The sequence below is a fragment of the Bufo bufo genome, chromosome 10, assembly GCF_905171765.1.
Source record: "Bufo bufo chromosome 10, aBufBuf1.1, whole genome shotgun sequence".
NCBI lineage: Eukaryota > Metazoa > Chordata > Amphibia > Anura > Bufonidae > Bufo > Bufo bufo.
The window spans coordinates 43641251-43656634 of record NC_053398.1 but is presented as its reverse complement, the minus strand read 5'-3'; the positions used below and the strand labels follow the sequence as shown (position 1 = coordinate 43656634).

General features: G+C 39.3%; 1 protein-coding gene across 1 annotated transcript in view; it reads right to left on the bottom strand.

Moving 5' to 3' along the window:
* Positions 1 to 14163, bottom strand: part of LOC120980026 (mucin-6-like) — a 55325-nt gene extending 41162 nt beyond the window's left edge. The window contains exons 1-6 of the mRNA XM_040408891.1: positions 14115 to 14163; positions 11458 to 11508; positions 8680 to 8703; positions 5707 to 5748; positions 3385 to 3435; positions 582 to 819 (exon numbers count right to left, since the gene is read on the bottom strand). Coding sequence (XP_040264825.1) covers positions 582 to 819; positions 3385 to 3435; positions 5707 to 5748; positions 8680 to 8703; positions 11458 to 11508; positions 14115 to 14163 — 455 coding nt within the window. The remainder of the gene's footprint in view (positions 1 to 581; positions 820 to 3384; positions 3436 to 5706; positions 5749 to 8679; positions 8704 to 11457; positions 11509 to 14114) is intronic.
* Between the last annotated feature and the right edge of the window lie 1221 nt (positions 14164 to 15384).

Here is a 15384-nt window from a genome sequence, read left to right as displayed (position 1 = left end):
ATATTCATGAGCTCACGGCTCTCCCTGCCCACATGCCTCTGATTGACAAGTTTTTTCCATGTGAATCAGCAGCAGATGGGTGGAGAGAGCCGTGAGCTCATGAATATCAGGACAGGCTGTTTAGTACAAGATTTTAGCAAAAATGACTGGGTCAATTATACAAAGTGCTAAGGGGAATCTGTCACTAGTTAATGTTGCCCTTAGGGCTCATGCACACGACCATGTGTATTTTGCGGTCTGCAAATAAAGGATGACATCCATGTGCATTCTGTATTTTGCGGAACGGAACAGCTGGCCCCTAATAGAACAGTCCTATCCTTGTCCATAATGCGGACAATAATAGGACATTTTTTTGGCGGAACAGACATACGGAAACGGAATGCACACGGAGTAACTTTCGTTGTTTTTGCGGACCTATTGAAATGAATGGTTCTGATTACGGTCCGCAAAAAAAAACTGGAACGGCCACGGAAAGAAAATACATTTGTAAGTGTAGAAACTGTAAAACTGGTGACAGATTCCCTTTAAGTCCTATAAGATTGTAGCACTAAAGGACTAGATATATAGGCTTGTAGACTTACTTTCCCATGAGTGTTATGGTGTTTCCACTGACGACCACATTGATGGTTCCAACCTGTATCATAATTCTTGTAATGGACGACCCACTGGATCGCTGAACTTGGACGTTGAATTCAGGGGTGTTACTGTTACAGACAGTAGTAAAAATATAGTTGCAGGATCCTCTGAACTCATAGAGATCATTGTCAAAGGTAAAAAAATGATCGTTCCCCCATGTGGAACAAATTCCTTTATCGGAACCTGAAGACATAAGTGATAAATTAGATTAGATTATGTGGCAGCTATCTCTACATAGTGGTCAACTCTATCCTGTAAATCCCTAAGGCCATAACATTTACTTCAATGGGTTAATGACCTAATGCTTTTAACCAGTTCAAAAACCAGGGTAATTTCGGTCTTCGGGACCAGACACAGTTTAGTTGTTTTACATGTGTTAGTTTAAGGGCTAACCTTTTTTTATTCATTGAAGTAGACACATTTTTTTTCAGTATTTTTGGCAGTAATTTATTTTTATATAATTTTTAGACATATATTGTATTTAGAATTTTCAGGCTTATAAATTGAGAAAATTGTCTCCTGGGTTGCCAACAACCTCAGACAGCAGGAGACCAAACATTTAGCCTTAAAGGAAAAGTGTCACCAAAAATGTTGTCTTACAGTTAAAAGCAGATATCGACACATATCCTTTTTTTTTTCTTCTAATCTGATTTTAATTATTGCAGATTTTTTATTCTATTTCCTTACCATGATTATGGGGGCGGCCATTTGGCCTGAGTTGTTCTAAACAGCCTTTACAAAGCATTAAGAAAATTGCTTTAGAGCAGCCCCATGGGCCAGACACAATGGTCAGGAGGGGACCTCATTGACTTCTATGGGAGAGTTTTTTAGGCATGCTCTGTGACCTGTGCAGATGTCAACACACAAGGAAAGAATAGATAACTCTCTCACAGTCACCTATCTTGAATGGATGCTGTCTTATCTATCATTCTGATATCACCTTTGTGTATAGATAAGAAGATAACTGCAGTAAAGTGATCTGTACAGAAATAGAGGTGGCGCGTATTGTTAGGTGTAGTGGCCAGTGCAAAAACTGTAGGAAATGGTATTTGTTTAAATGTAGGTATTGACATGAAAAATTTAAAACAACGACCAAAAATTCTTTAAAATATGTTAAAAATCTGAATGTGATTTAAACAGTAGACATAGGTCATTTTCTGATGACACATTTCCTATAAACTAGTGCTGTATACGCTATATATATATATTTAGTAGTGGCTTCCTCAGTGAATGTGGAAGCATATTGGGTACAATTTATAAGAGGCTATATTTTTATGGCATGCAAAATTAAAAAAATTTTGTTGTTGCACAAGAGCTATTTTACAATTCAATTTTACATTGTTCTTGCTACTTTAAAAAAAAATGACAGCGGTTGTGGCTTCCCATGTCCTGGCAGATTTACTATAATTTACCCCAGAAATTGGTGGTGCAACTCCACTTTTACAAACTGATGTGCATGGTGCAAATGGCTCTATATCTTGCAGCAAATGGGAATCAATACGTCCCACAGTAGATAAGACACAAATTTGCAGAAAATGTGTCAGAAAAAAACATAACTTTCTAGACAAATTTGAGCCTCTTCATAGAGACAACCCTTTAAGAAGACAATTTTTCACTGGTGTTGAGGACGGCTGTCTAAAAAACCTTTCACTGTATTTTATTTAATGTGCACTTTCACTCCGATTTCTACCTATAGGGGTCAATATTAATTTTTTTTTATCTGGTAGAGTTAAAGGGCATCTGTCAGCAGTTTTGTACCTACGAAACTGTTTGACCTGTTACATGTGCACTTGGCAGCTGAAGACATCTGTGTTGGTCCCATGTCCATATGTGCCCGCATTGCTGAGAAATCTGATGTTTATTATATGCAAATTAGCCTCTAGGAGCAACGGGGGCGTTGCCATTACACCTAGAGGCTCTGCTCTCTCTGCAACTGCCGCATCTTTCCACTTTGATTGATCTGGCAGTGCAAACTTCATCATGCCTGGTCCTGTCAATTAAAGTGTAGAGGGCACGAAAGTTGCAGAAAGAGCAGACCCTCTAGGTGTAATGACAACGCCCCCATTGCTCCTAGAGGCTCATTTGCATGTATTAAAACTTCATTTTTCTCAGCACTGCGGACACATATGAAGATGGGACCAACACAGATGTCTTCAGCTGCCGAATGCACATGCAACAGGTCAGCCAGTGTCATAGGTACAAAACTGCTGACAGATGCCCTTTAACACATTCAACTTGATCTGTCAGGCTGTCAGAATTGAAAAAGTGACAGTGAAAAGTAAGCAGAGCAGTGTTCCTTCTCTTATCTTCCTAGAAGGTCATACAAAGCAAACTAATGTATTGAGCAAGAGAAAAAGACAGCCCCTCCCGTGTTAAAAAGAGTTTACATTTTGTGACCCATAAAGAGACATGGCAGCAGTAAAATTCAGTCAAACTTATTTTTACAGTGACTCTTACAACCCAACTCTTGTCTCTGCAGTAGTTTTTTTAAAACAACAATTTACCATAATTACTATTCATGCTGAAATAACTTTTGCTAAAGTCGCAACGTATTTACTTGTAGATGTAAAGTTTACAACCAGTGTGTGATATTTTTTATGTTGCAAGGATGGAAAAGACCTGACTGTAAAATGGTTTATTCTGGATTGTTTTAGTCACATGCTCAGAATGGTAAAACTGGAGAACTATTAGGTCGTAACCCCTAGTAATCGGAATTAGTTTTTATCTTTAAGGAAGTGTCCAACTTACAGCTTGAGAAGTTTGCAGGGCCTATTCCAAGACCACCAATAATGTAATTATCTGGGGGGAAAAAATCCAAAAAGTTAGACACTTATTTCCATTACCCACTGATATATATATATATATATATATATATATATATATATAAAAAAAATATATATATATATATACAGTACAGACCAAAAGTTAGGACACACCTTCTCATTCAAAGAGTTTTCTTTATTTTCATGACTATGAAAATTGTAGATTCACACTGAAGGCATCAAAACTATGAATTAACACATGTGGAATTATATACATAACAAACAAGTGTGAAACAACTGAAAATATGTCATATTCTAGGTTCTTCAAAGTAGCCACCTTTTGCTTTGATTACTGCTTTGCACACTCTTGGCATTCTCTTGATGAGCTTCAAGAGGTAGTCCCCTGAAATGGTCTTCCAACAGTCTTGAAGGAGTTCCCAGAGATGCTTAGCACTTGTTGGCCCTTTTGCCTTCACTCTGCTGTCCAGCTCACCCCAAACCATCTCGATTGGGTTCAGGTCCGGTGACTGTGGAGGCCAGGTCATCTGGCGCAGCACCCCATCACTCTCCTTCATGGTCAAATAGCCCTTACTTTCAAAGTTTTCCCAATTTTTCGGCTGACTGACTGACCTTCATTTCTTAAAGTAATGATGGCCACTCGTTTTTCTTTACTTAGCTGCTTTTTTCTTGCCATAATACAAATTCTAACAGTCTATTCAGTATGACTATCAGCTGTGTATCCACCTGACTTCTCCTCAACGCAACTGATGGTCCCAACCCCATTTATAAGGCAAGAAATCCCACTTATTAAACCTGACAGGGCACACCTGTGAAGTGAAAACCATTTCAGGGGACTACCTCTTGAAGCTCATCAAGAGAATGCCAAGAGTGTGCAAAGCAGTAATCAAAGCAAAAGGTGGCTACTTTGAAGAACCTAGAATATGACATATTTTCAGTTGTTTCACACTTGTTTGTTATGTATATAATTCCACATGTGTTAATTCATAGTTTTGATGCCTTTAGTGTGAATCTACAATTTTCATAGTCATGAAAATAAAGAAAACTCCATGAATGAGAAGGTGTGTCCAAACTTTTGGTCTGTACTGTATATATATATATGTATATATGGATAGAGAAGAGAAACAACTGCAGCGCTCACCTGTATACGTATTGGGAGGCACGGATAAAAGCCCGGACCCGCCTTGACAATGTGAAAAAAGAAGGATGGATCCAGCTTCCCATAAAAAACTTTTTCTTTATTCTTGTTGAGGTAAAATGACATACATGGACACCACAGTCTACGCGTTTCGGACAAAATAAATCTTAGTCCTTATTAATGACAGAGCAAAGTGTAAATGAAAACCTTTTCTTTTTAAAGCAAAAAGACCCAACCCCCGTGCTGATTACCTAGTTTGGGGAGCTGCACACCTAATGGTTTAAATAAAAAACATGATTTGGTTTTACAATACAAATAGCAAGTTTTTCATGCTTTTTAACATGTTTTCATATATGTATGCACAAACTGGGTGTCTCCCTGGCTGTTTTTTTCCTCCTCCTTTCACTCAGGTGTCGGGAATAGGTAATCAGCACGGGGGCTGGGTCTTTTTGCTTTAAAAAGAAAAGGTTTTCATTTACACTTTGCTCTGTCATGAATAAGGACTCAGATTTATTTTGTCCGAAACGCGTAGACTGTGGTGTCCATGTATGTCATTTTACCGCAACAAGAATAAAGAAAACGTTTTTTATGGGAAGCTGGATCCATCCTTCTTTTTTTCACATATATATATATATATATATATATATATATATATATATATATAAAATTATTTTGGCATTACCACAGATGCCACAGCAAAAGGTTGAGTCCCAGTCAACTGACTATAATCAAGCTATTCAGAACATGTGTTGTGCATCTTAAAGATGTTGTTTTCCTTTATTGTGTCAGAAACTGGACCTGTTGAAGTGTACTCATACTCTTGTTGGCCAACCCTACCGTGGTGCGTACTGTGGGTCCACATGCTCTTATTGACACCAGCATATCCATCCAAACTGTACTATAGAAGTGCTGGTTTTGAATATTGATGATGCACTACCAACATTTTCTTCTCAAGGGCTTATCTTACAAAGATGGCTGCCAATACCCATCACTGGATACTGAATACCCATACTGGATACATCATTGGATCTTTCTTTCTATCTATCTATCTATCTATCTATCTATCTATCTATCTATCTATCTCTTTCTATCTTTCTCATACTATCACAATACAGTGTCATGAACTGGTTAATATAATACAGTTCCACTTACCATCAGTAGAATCATACTCAGCTTCTATTAGATCTGTGGTATCTATAAATGTAAGTGATAGCAAAAGTTATTCTCCAGATTCTGAACTACTGAACCGTTTAGTTAGAATGGATTATTAGACCTCTGAAAAAAAAAAAACTACAGTATATGGTATTTGTAGAATTACAGGTGTTATAACATTACTATGTGAGCAAAGATAACCACTACTGAATACTTGGGTAACTTTGCATGATGCAGGATCTTTCCCTATCTACTGGTCGGTTTCCAGGAGTTGATTGTTAGTGTCAAAAATCCAGAGATAAAGGTATACAAATGGCTCTTAGCATGCTCTGCCTCTGATGCTACCAGATGTAAGGTACGGTATAAGTAAATTTTTGACCTTTTAAGAGGTCTTGAGACATGACTTGGATATTAAATAAGCCAGTATCTCATCTGCAGATGGCGATTTTGGGGTTATTGCCCCTCATCAGTACACAGCAGAGAGTACTTTCTTAACTGGGTGAGAGGCCTAGGTCAGGATTTGGGGGGGGGGGGTACTTTATCTCCTTAGGGAGAGCGCCTTAATCAGGAAAACAGACAATTTCAACCTCGACAATTGGCCATCGGGTATATGTTATTAACAAGTTTGTTTTTGCCAGCCGATGACAGAACAGTATCTGAAGATGTAGGCCATGTTTGAAATTCAAACTGACTGAAAGAACATCCCCAGAAGGATTGCTTGTCCTTCGCCAGGTGTTATTGAACTTGTATGGCCAGTGTGAATAACCATAATGGCCATATTCGACTAAAATGTGTCAGCAAAAAAAAAATCTTTCCCCGAATTATCTTTTATTCAAAGGTTGTTTAACCATCATGCTCCTTTTATTCAAGTGTGTATGGCCATCTGTAAGGCCAGGTTCACTTCACAGTTTGGTTTTCCATTCTTCTGACGAACAGAAAAAAAATGGATCCTCTATTTTGAGCATCCGTTGTGCTTATTTTCCATTCGTATTAGCCATGTCTATTTGAGATCCATTATTTTTGACCGTGTATGCTCAATGCTCTAGAGCTTTGACCCGTTCAAGTGATCAAAGGATGAGCTGTGATACCAGGCACAGCCACAGCCAAAAGTATGGCACTATGCTGGGTAAACAATAAAGGGAATATGGGGAAAATATACTGTTATAGTAAAAGGGACATCTAAGTCCTATAAAAAAGCATCTCAAGCACATAAGAGACAATGTAATGTATAGTTTAAAGGGACTCTGTCACAAGCGACCTCCAACCCCTCTCTGGCTTCTTTTCCACTGCCTGGCCCTGTCAATAAAAAATGGCTCGTTTTGTTTAGGGAGCAATGATTAGAAGAAACAAAATGGCCACTGTCCTATTAGCTCACACAAAAGCTGTCCTGATCACACAGCAGGACAAGTTACTTCTGAGCACTGAGGAATGAACTCCATTCCTACAGAGATTCAGCTAAAGATCTTATCTTCCATATTCAGGATCATAATCCCTGACAAGCAGAGCAGAGAGGAGGATGATGCAGCTCTTTACCTCAGTGCTCAGAAGTAACTTGTCCTGCTGTGTGATTAGGACAGGTTTTGTGTGTACTAGTTGGATGGTGGCCATTTTATTTCCCCTGATGATTGCTCCCCAGACAAAACGAGCCATCATAAGTAATGTAAGGTATTATTTGGGAATATATTTATAATAAAGTAATATTTAAGTATTTTCATTTTCTTAATTCCCAGTGAAACCCCTTTAAGCCAAGGCACTCACCATTGGAAAGTGGAATCAAATACTGCTGAAATACTGTAGATAGAAAAGCAGGTTGAAGGTTATATTGTAATGTTATATATAAAGAGATAAACTACCAAAACCTCAACGTGTACTATCTATAGCATTTTCTAAATGTATTGGGCAAATAAAAACTGTTAATTACCATCTTACCTTCCATAAAATACACACATTAAAGAGGTTTTCTGAGATTTTGATACTGATGACCTATCCTCAACATGGGTCATCAGTATTAGTGGGGGTCCGACACCCGGGACCCCTGCCGATTAGCTGTTTGAGAAGGTATTGGCCCTCCTGTGAGTGCTGCAGCCTTCTCTGTGCTTACCAAGTACAGTGCCCTACATTATAGCGGCTGTGCTTGGTAAAGCGCTCAGCCCCATTGAAGCGAATGGGGCTGAGAGTGATACCAAGCACGACCCACTATACAATGTACGATGCTGTGCTTGCCAAGCAGGGAGAAGGAGCAGGAGCACCGGTGCCTTCTGAAACAGCTGATTTGGCAGGGGTCTCGGGTGATGACCCCCACCGATCAGATACTGATTACCTATCCTGAGGATAGACCATCAGTAATAAAATCTCGCAAAACTCCTTTAATGACTAAAATTTGAAGCCCATAAATGTAACTTGTATCAGTTATCTTAGACCATGCAGGAGTTATTTGAACAATTCTGTGCCTAGTTGATATTCACAGCATGACATCCTGTACGCCTAGTGTCAATTTATTAATTACCGTAAAACCCTTATAAGCCCATTGTATCTAAATCTGTATTTGTATTCCTTTACACAATTTGCAAGAATAAGGGAGAAAAGTTGTGTTTTTTTTTTTAAATGGGACTAGGTTTTAATCTTCAGCTAAAAAAACAAAAAACTAACAACACGTATTTGAATAATGTTTTGAACTTGAAACGACATCTTTATCAGGTAAGTGATATTTATCAAAACCCTTTCAATGTCTATTTTCCCTGTTTTACATGTGCCCATAAAATAATTAATATACTGTGGTGCAGCTACAGGAAAAGTAAATGTAGCCAAAGCTACCTCAGGGACCATGTAGGAGCTAGCCACTTTAGAAAGCAGGATTATATGAAGGAGGTGTAATGGCTTCTAGAATGAATATATTTTTTAATAAAGTAGAATGATATAGAGAAACCATAAGTCAAATCTGCAAAACAAACTGACTATAAATATCATACTCACCCAATCTATTGTTTGGACTTGAATCTAGGAACAGATATAAAAGATTGTTAAATACCAATTAAACTGTATACCTTATTAAGTGCAGTAGGCAAAGCATTATATAGCTTATATATTTTTCTACACTTATTTTTTCTGGAGTGCTGCCCGTTTTCTTTTTACTTTATATACGGGGCTGGCTTATCCCCATCTGGGCTTTTTGCACCCATCTACTCATTGTCTGGACTGTGCCGCCATTCTTTTTCTTTTTATATATATATATATATATATATATATTGTAGGAAGGTACAAGGGGTCATCATTGATAGTAGGTATGTGTCACCGAGATTCATGGCCTCGGTGAAGTAAGAGCCGGTATTTTCATGTGTCAGCGGCAGCTAATGCTGATTGACACTTTGCTTTTTAGTATGGCTGTAAATAGCTGATCCGGGACGGCTCTTACTGGGAGTAGTCAAAGTGCTGGGTGGGTGAATACTCCCCACGTTCCAGACCGGGTCTTGGCAGGCTTATGAAAAACAGCCAGCACTGTCAGGTGGTGTGGATTACCTCCCTCTGACAGCGGAGCTCGGGAGATCTCTGTGCTGAGGTCTAAAGACTGTGTGTCAGGCAAGCAGGCCGCCTTAAAGCCAGCAAGTGGACTTTCTGAGGCTGAGCATTCAGCCGGGTGTGAACTGACAACCAGGATACCAGGTGAACTTTATTTAGGTTTTCTGTGTGTGAACAAGCACCAAGCCTGAAAAGTGACTGTTGTGTTATGTTACAAGAGTGAATAAACATTGAAGAGTGATTTACAACCTGATCCTTTGCCTCTATACTGCGTCCACTAGCCTGCCTACCAGAGCGAATCCCCGCGCTATATATATATATATATATATATATATATACAGTACAGACCAAAAGTTTGGACACACCTTCTCATTCAAAGAGTTTTCTTTATTTTCATGACTATGAAGGCATCAAAACTATGAATTAACACATGTCGAATTATATACATAACAAACAAGTGTGAAACAACTGAAAATATGTCATATTCTAGGTTCTTCAAAGTAGCCACCTTTTGCTTTGATTACTGCTTTGCACACTCTTGGCATTCTCTTGATGAGCTTCAAGAGGTAGTCCCCTGAAATGGTTTTCACTTCATAGGTGTGCCCTGTCAGGTTTAATAAGTGGGATTTCTTGCCCTATAAATGGGGTTGGGACCATCAGTTGCGTTGAGGAAAAGTCAGGTGGATACACAGCTGATAGTCCTACTGAATAGACTGTTAGAATTTGTATTATGGCAAGAAAAAAGCAGCTAAGTAAAGAAAAACGAGTGGTCATTATTACTTTAAGAAATGAAGGTCAGTCAGTCAGCTGAAAAATTGGGAAAACTTTGAAAGTAAGGGCTATTTGACCATGAAGGAGAGTGATGGGGTGCTGCGCCAGATGACCTGGCCTCCACAGTCACCGGACCTGAACCCAATCGAGATGGTTTGGGGTGAGCTGGACCGCAGAGTGAATGCAAAAGGGCCAACAAGTGCTAAGCATCTCTGGGAACTCCTTCAAGACTGTTGGAAGACCATTTCAGAGGACTACCTCTTGAAGCTCATCAAGAGAATGCCAAGAGTGTGCAAAGCAGTAATCAAAGCAAAAGGTGGCTACTTTGAAGAACCTAGAATATGACATATTTTCAGTTGTTTCACACTTGTTTGTTATGTATATAATTCCACATGTGTTAATTCATAGTTTTGATGCCTTCATAGTCATGAAAATAACTCTTTGAATGAGAAGGTGTGTCCAAACTTTTGGTCTGTACTGTATATATATATATATATATATACACACACCATATATATACACATACCATATTTTTTCCGGTTATTTTAAAGAATTCTCATTCCGATTAATTTTAGCAGATGCAATTACCACTAAGGCCAAGTTCACACTTCAGTTATTTGGTCATTTATTTCCATTAGTTTTTATGAGCCAAAACCAGTGAAGCCTACTCATAGATAAGGTATAAAGGAAAGATCTGCACCTGTTCTGTGTTTTTGACCGGCACCTAGTTTTGGCTCACCATCACTGATGGAAATAACTGACCAAATAACTGAAGTGTGAACTCGGCCTAAGCAGTATTCACCTCCGCAGTTTTTTTTATGCTTTTTTTTTTTCTAAGAAAGTCTATAAAAAATTACAACAAAGGAGGAAACAGCTGCAAAACTCACATAAAATAGCATAAAAACCTTGCTTTAGGATCCTCTTTTCCTTAACTCAGCCTCAGGATGGCACATATACAGATAGGTGAATTGTCCAGTTGGCCCCTAAGCAAGGGTGAACCTTCATCCCCCAAACCCTGTACAATTTGCACATGGTAAACCCATATAAAATTAACTGGATAACTTATTAAAAAACTGCCCATTTTGTTATTATAGATGCAACAAGTTTGTGAGATGACTTCTCCTCAGGGATATGTCTTCTCAAAGTTGGCGCAGAGACCACGACATCTACAGGGTGACACAGTTTGCACCCACATGTGATGCCACGAGCATAGCTCCGGAGCCTTATCATTAACTGCGCTGTAATAATACGGCAGCTCATTGGAACTACCTTCCCTACAGGATATATAATTACAGTGCAAGGCTTGAAGGGGTTAAGACATTGTTATAATTCTCTCCAATGTAATGCTTTGGATTAGGCCTAAATGAAAAATATTTCCAATATGAAACATAATTTTGTTCACGGTTTTAAGAGCATAGCTTACGTTCATGCAAAGGGTGTTTTTATGAAATGTAATTGTTTTACCTGGTTTTAAGTAAGTGCCGGAAGAATCTGAAACTATTTCATGGTATGCAGCTGTGGGAAGAAAGAGTGAAAAATAGTTGAAGATTTTTTTTCAGATTATGTTAAAAACCTATGGGGTGCTTTTTTATCATTACATTCTACTCATCTTTGGCTGGATTTTTATTTAGTATTCATTGTATTGGAATTATGTATAGGAGTCATTGTATTGGAATTATTCTTGGCTCAAAATGAGTAGAATACAATAATAAAAAATAATTGCCTCCAAAAGACCCCATAGCCTTTAAAAGGGTTGTCCAGGCTTTTACTAGAGACACAGCAGCACACAAAGTATCTATGACTTCTTAATACAGTACACCACAATGAAACCGTAAATGGGTTGTCCAGGCTATTACTATTGATGAATTATCCTCAGGTTAGGTCATCAATATCAGAGACCCCCGTCGATCAGCTGTAAGAGACGACAATATGTCTCTCTTCCTGTCCGCTGCTGTCTATGGCAAAGACCAACAGGAAAAGAGAAAGAAGACTGCACATGTGCACCGCACATATTGTCTTCTCATATAGCTGATCGGCGGGGGTGTCGGAACCCCGCTGATCTGATATTGATGACCAATCCTGATGATAGGTCATCAATAGTAAAATCCCAGACAACCCCTTTACGGTTTCATCGTGGTGTACTGTATTAAGGAGTCATAGGTACATTGTGTGCTGCTATATAGTGTCTCTGTATCTCAATGTATTCTCCCCTACAAACAGTGGAGGCATTTGGAATCAGCAGCATACAGTATGCAGGTTCAGCATGGGCCCTATTGACAGTATATTTCAGATCAGTATAATAACACATTCAACAATTTAGACAACACTCCAGATTTTGCTTAGGTAATTTTTATTTGCTTAGCCGGACATAGTGGTCCTTTTGGTAACAACGTTTCGGGCAGAAAGAATGCCCTTCATCAGGCTTGTCGTATGCACATGGGATTGTGGATGGCCGGCCATCCACAATCCCATGTGCATGCGACTAGCCTGATGAAGGGCATTCTTTCTGCCCGAAACGTTGTTACCAAAAGGACCACTATGTCCGGCTAAGCAAATAAAAATTACCTAAGCAAAATCTGGAGTGTTGTCTAAATTGTTGAATATTTATACGTTCCAAGAGGTGGAGCTAGGAACATACCACAACGTGCACCCAAACCGGTCAGAATAGATAGAGTGCTGTGATCACTACGAGATTCCAGTATAATAACACAGATCCATAACATGGTCATGTGCACGAGGCCTTAAGTATTTGTCCAGAGAGTTCAGCAAAAATTGTTCAGGGACAGCTGTTCCCTTGTTCATTCCTGGCGGGCCGGATCTGCCTCTAGCTGTCGTTCCCTGGGTAGTCCCAGCCTTTGGCTATGTTTTTTTTCCCTCTCACAGGCTGTGACCTGCTTGCCTGCTAAGCCTCTTCTCCTGCACCCTCCCTCCAGCTCTTAAAGGGCCCACACTTATGTCCTAATCTTCACCAGCCAAAGGCTGGCAACCTTGGGGTCTGTCAGGCTCCTTCCCCATTGAGAGAGTGCCGGAGCAATAGTTTTCTTAATAACAGGTCAGCTTAGTTCCTGCTAGGTGTGCTATACCTTATTTCCTGCCCATGTACCGATCTCTGCCTGTTTATCCGTACTAATCCTACACTGCCTGTTACTGACTACGAGACTGCCTGACCCCTCGGTGCCATGTGTCTCTGATCAATGTTGGTCAGCTGTTAACTACACGGAAACTAGTCCAAGAAGTTGGGTCTGGTGGCTCCCCTGCAGCAAAGTCCAGATCCATGTATAGGGGTTAAAGGATAATTACCAGGGGACTTCCAGGATAAAGCCCTTAGGTTTAGCCTAAAGCCAAATCTGTTGGTTTTCTGATCATGAGAACAGGTGCCCTGTGTTCCCCTTAGTACAGCACTCAGCTTCCTTCAGTAGTCCCATAAATTTCAATGGAGGGGCAGTGTGCATGTGTGACCACCTCTACATTCAAATGGGGCAACACATGGTCCTCAACGATCAGAAACATATATTGTAGCCTGTGGATATACAACACATTTAGTCTAATGTGTATTACTGGGCAGGCTGGTCATTGGAAGCACAAAAAAAGTGAAAGTCCCCATGCTCCTCTTTGGCTTTTTGGTGACCTGATGTATGAAGGTACTGCTGAACCAATGCACTCCTTTCTTCCATTGTCCAAAATCTGTGTGATCGTTGCAGCCTGGAAAATGTAGGTATAATACAATTCCAACTACTAATTATTAATGAAGGAGTTTCACTACAAAAGTATATAATTTCCTTAATACGACTGTATATTATATATACATTCCATTCAGATGACACATTTCATCTTCATGTTTCTTGGATTAACATGTCCAAGAATAGCTTTGAAGAAACATACATGCAAGACGTGAACAGAGCAGCCATTCATTTGTGATACGTATTGCTATATGGTAATAAGCGTCATGAAGAAGTTGCCATGTGCAGAAGTGTGTAGTTTGTTCCAGTGCATCAGTAGATCCTAGACGGTTTTATAGGAGGAAGTGTTGAAGTTGTGTGATGTATGTGTTGCAGTGTCCAGTTGGGTGTTTTGATGTGATCTGGGTGAAATGTATTTTCTATCCATAAATCTGTACATACCTGTTCTGCTCAGCAAGATGCTGAAGCAAAGATGAAAGAAGAAGTTCATGGTGATATCCCAGAGGTTACCCCTCGATCTTTGGGTCTTTTGTATGTTTCCACAAAACACCCTTTTCTGTATGGCAGTCCTTCTGCTGCCCAAGGGTGTGTTAAAAAGCTGCCATGCCAACCTTAAACTTTATATATCATGGTGAAACCCCTCCTTCTAATCTAAAAGCCTGGAACTTTCTAGTCAACCAGGATCTGACTTATCAGCCTTCACCCTTAAAAATAGCAAATACATTAATAAGTACATGAAGCTATTATTTAAATGACTTCACAAACACCTATGAAGTGATAGTGCTAATGTGTATATTCTGCACCTCTTATTTACTCTCACTATAACCCAGAGGGATCTACAAATATCTTAAGAGCTTTTGAGAAAATCTTAAGATCAAGGTAGAGTCTTCCTAATATAGGAACTTGCACTTTATATACTATATATTAATGTTGGGAACTTCACCTTACCGTCAGTGAATGCGTCAAACCATACAATTTAGCATTTATTAATTTGGATAATAAAGATATGCTTGTCAAATTAGGCGAAGTTCACATCTCCAGTAAGCTGATCTGGCAGGCTGTTCCAGCAGAGAACAGCCTCCTGGAGTTCACCAGATCCGGCATAGCCAGACACTGCCATTCACCGTTGTATCCAGATCCCCGCCAGATCCCATTTTAGTCTATGGGGTCCAGCACTGAACAGCTGTATCGGTAATCAGCTTACCGGATATGTGAACTTAGCCTTAGAAATAATGATGTGTAAGTATGAACCATAATAAGTCAATCACAAAACTATTATGCCTATGGAAGTGAATACCCCTAGACCTGATAAAATGTGACACACCCAAAATGTTCTTGGGGACAATTGGATAACCTCATAAACTAAACTATGTACTGCATGTCACACTCTAAAGACCACGCTTCAATCTATTTTTACCTCCTAAACTCTATGGGCCAGATTTATCATTAGCAAGTCAAATTTATGTCATGAAAAAGTAGCAAATTTTTGCGCAATCGGTAAAACTGTGCAAAAATTTGTGACCTTTTCTGGCTCTGCTCTATGCTCGCCAGTTTTGTGAAAGTGGGAGTATTTTCTTACGTAAATCAATCTCTAGACAGATTTACTATTGCGACAATTTAAAAAAAGTCACAAAAAATGGTGCAGTTTCACTCCACTGAGGACCATGCTTATGTTGGGAACGTTATATATATATATGTCCTGCGCTTATAA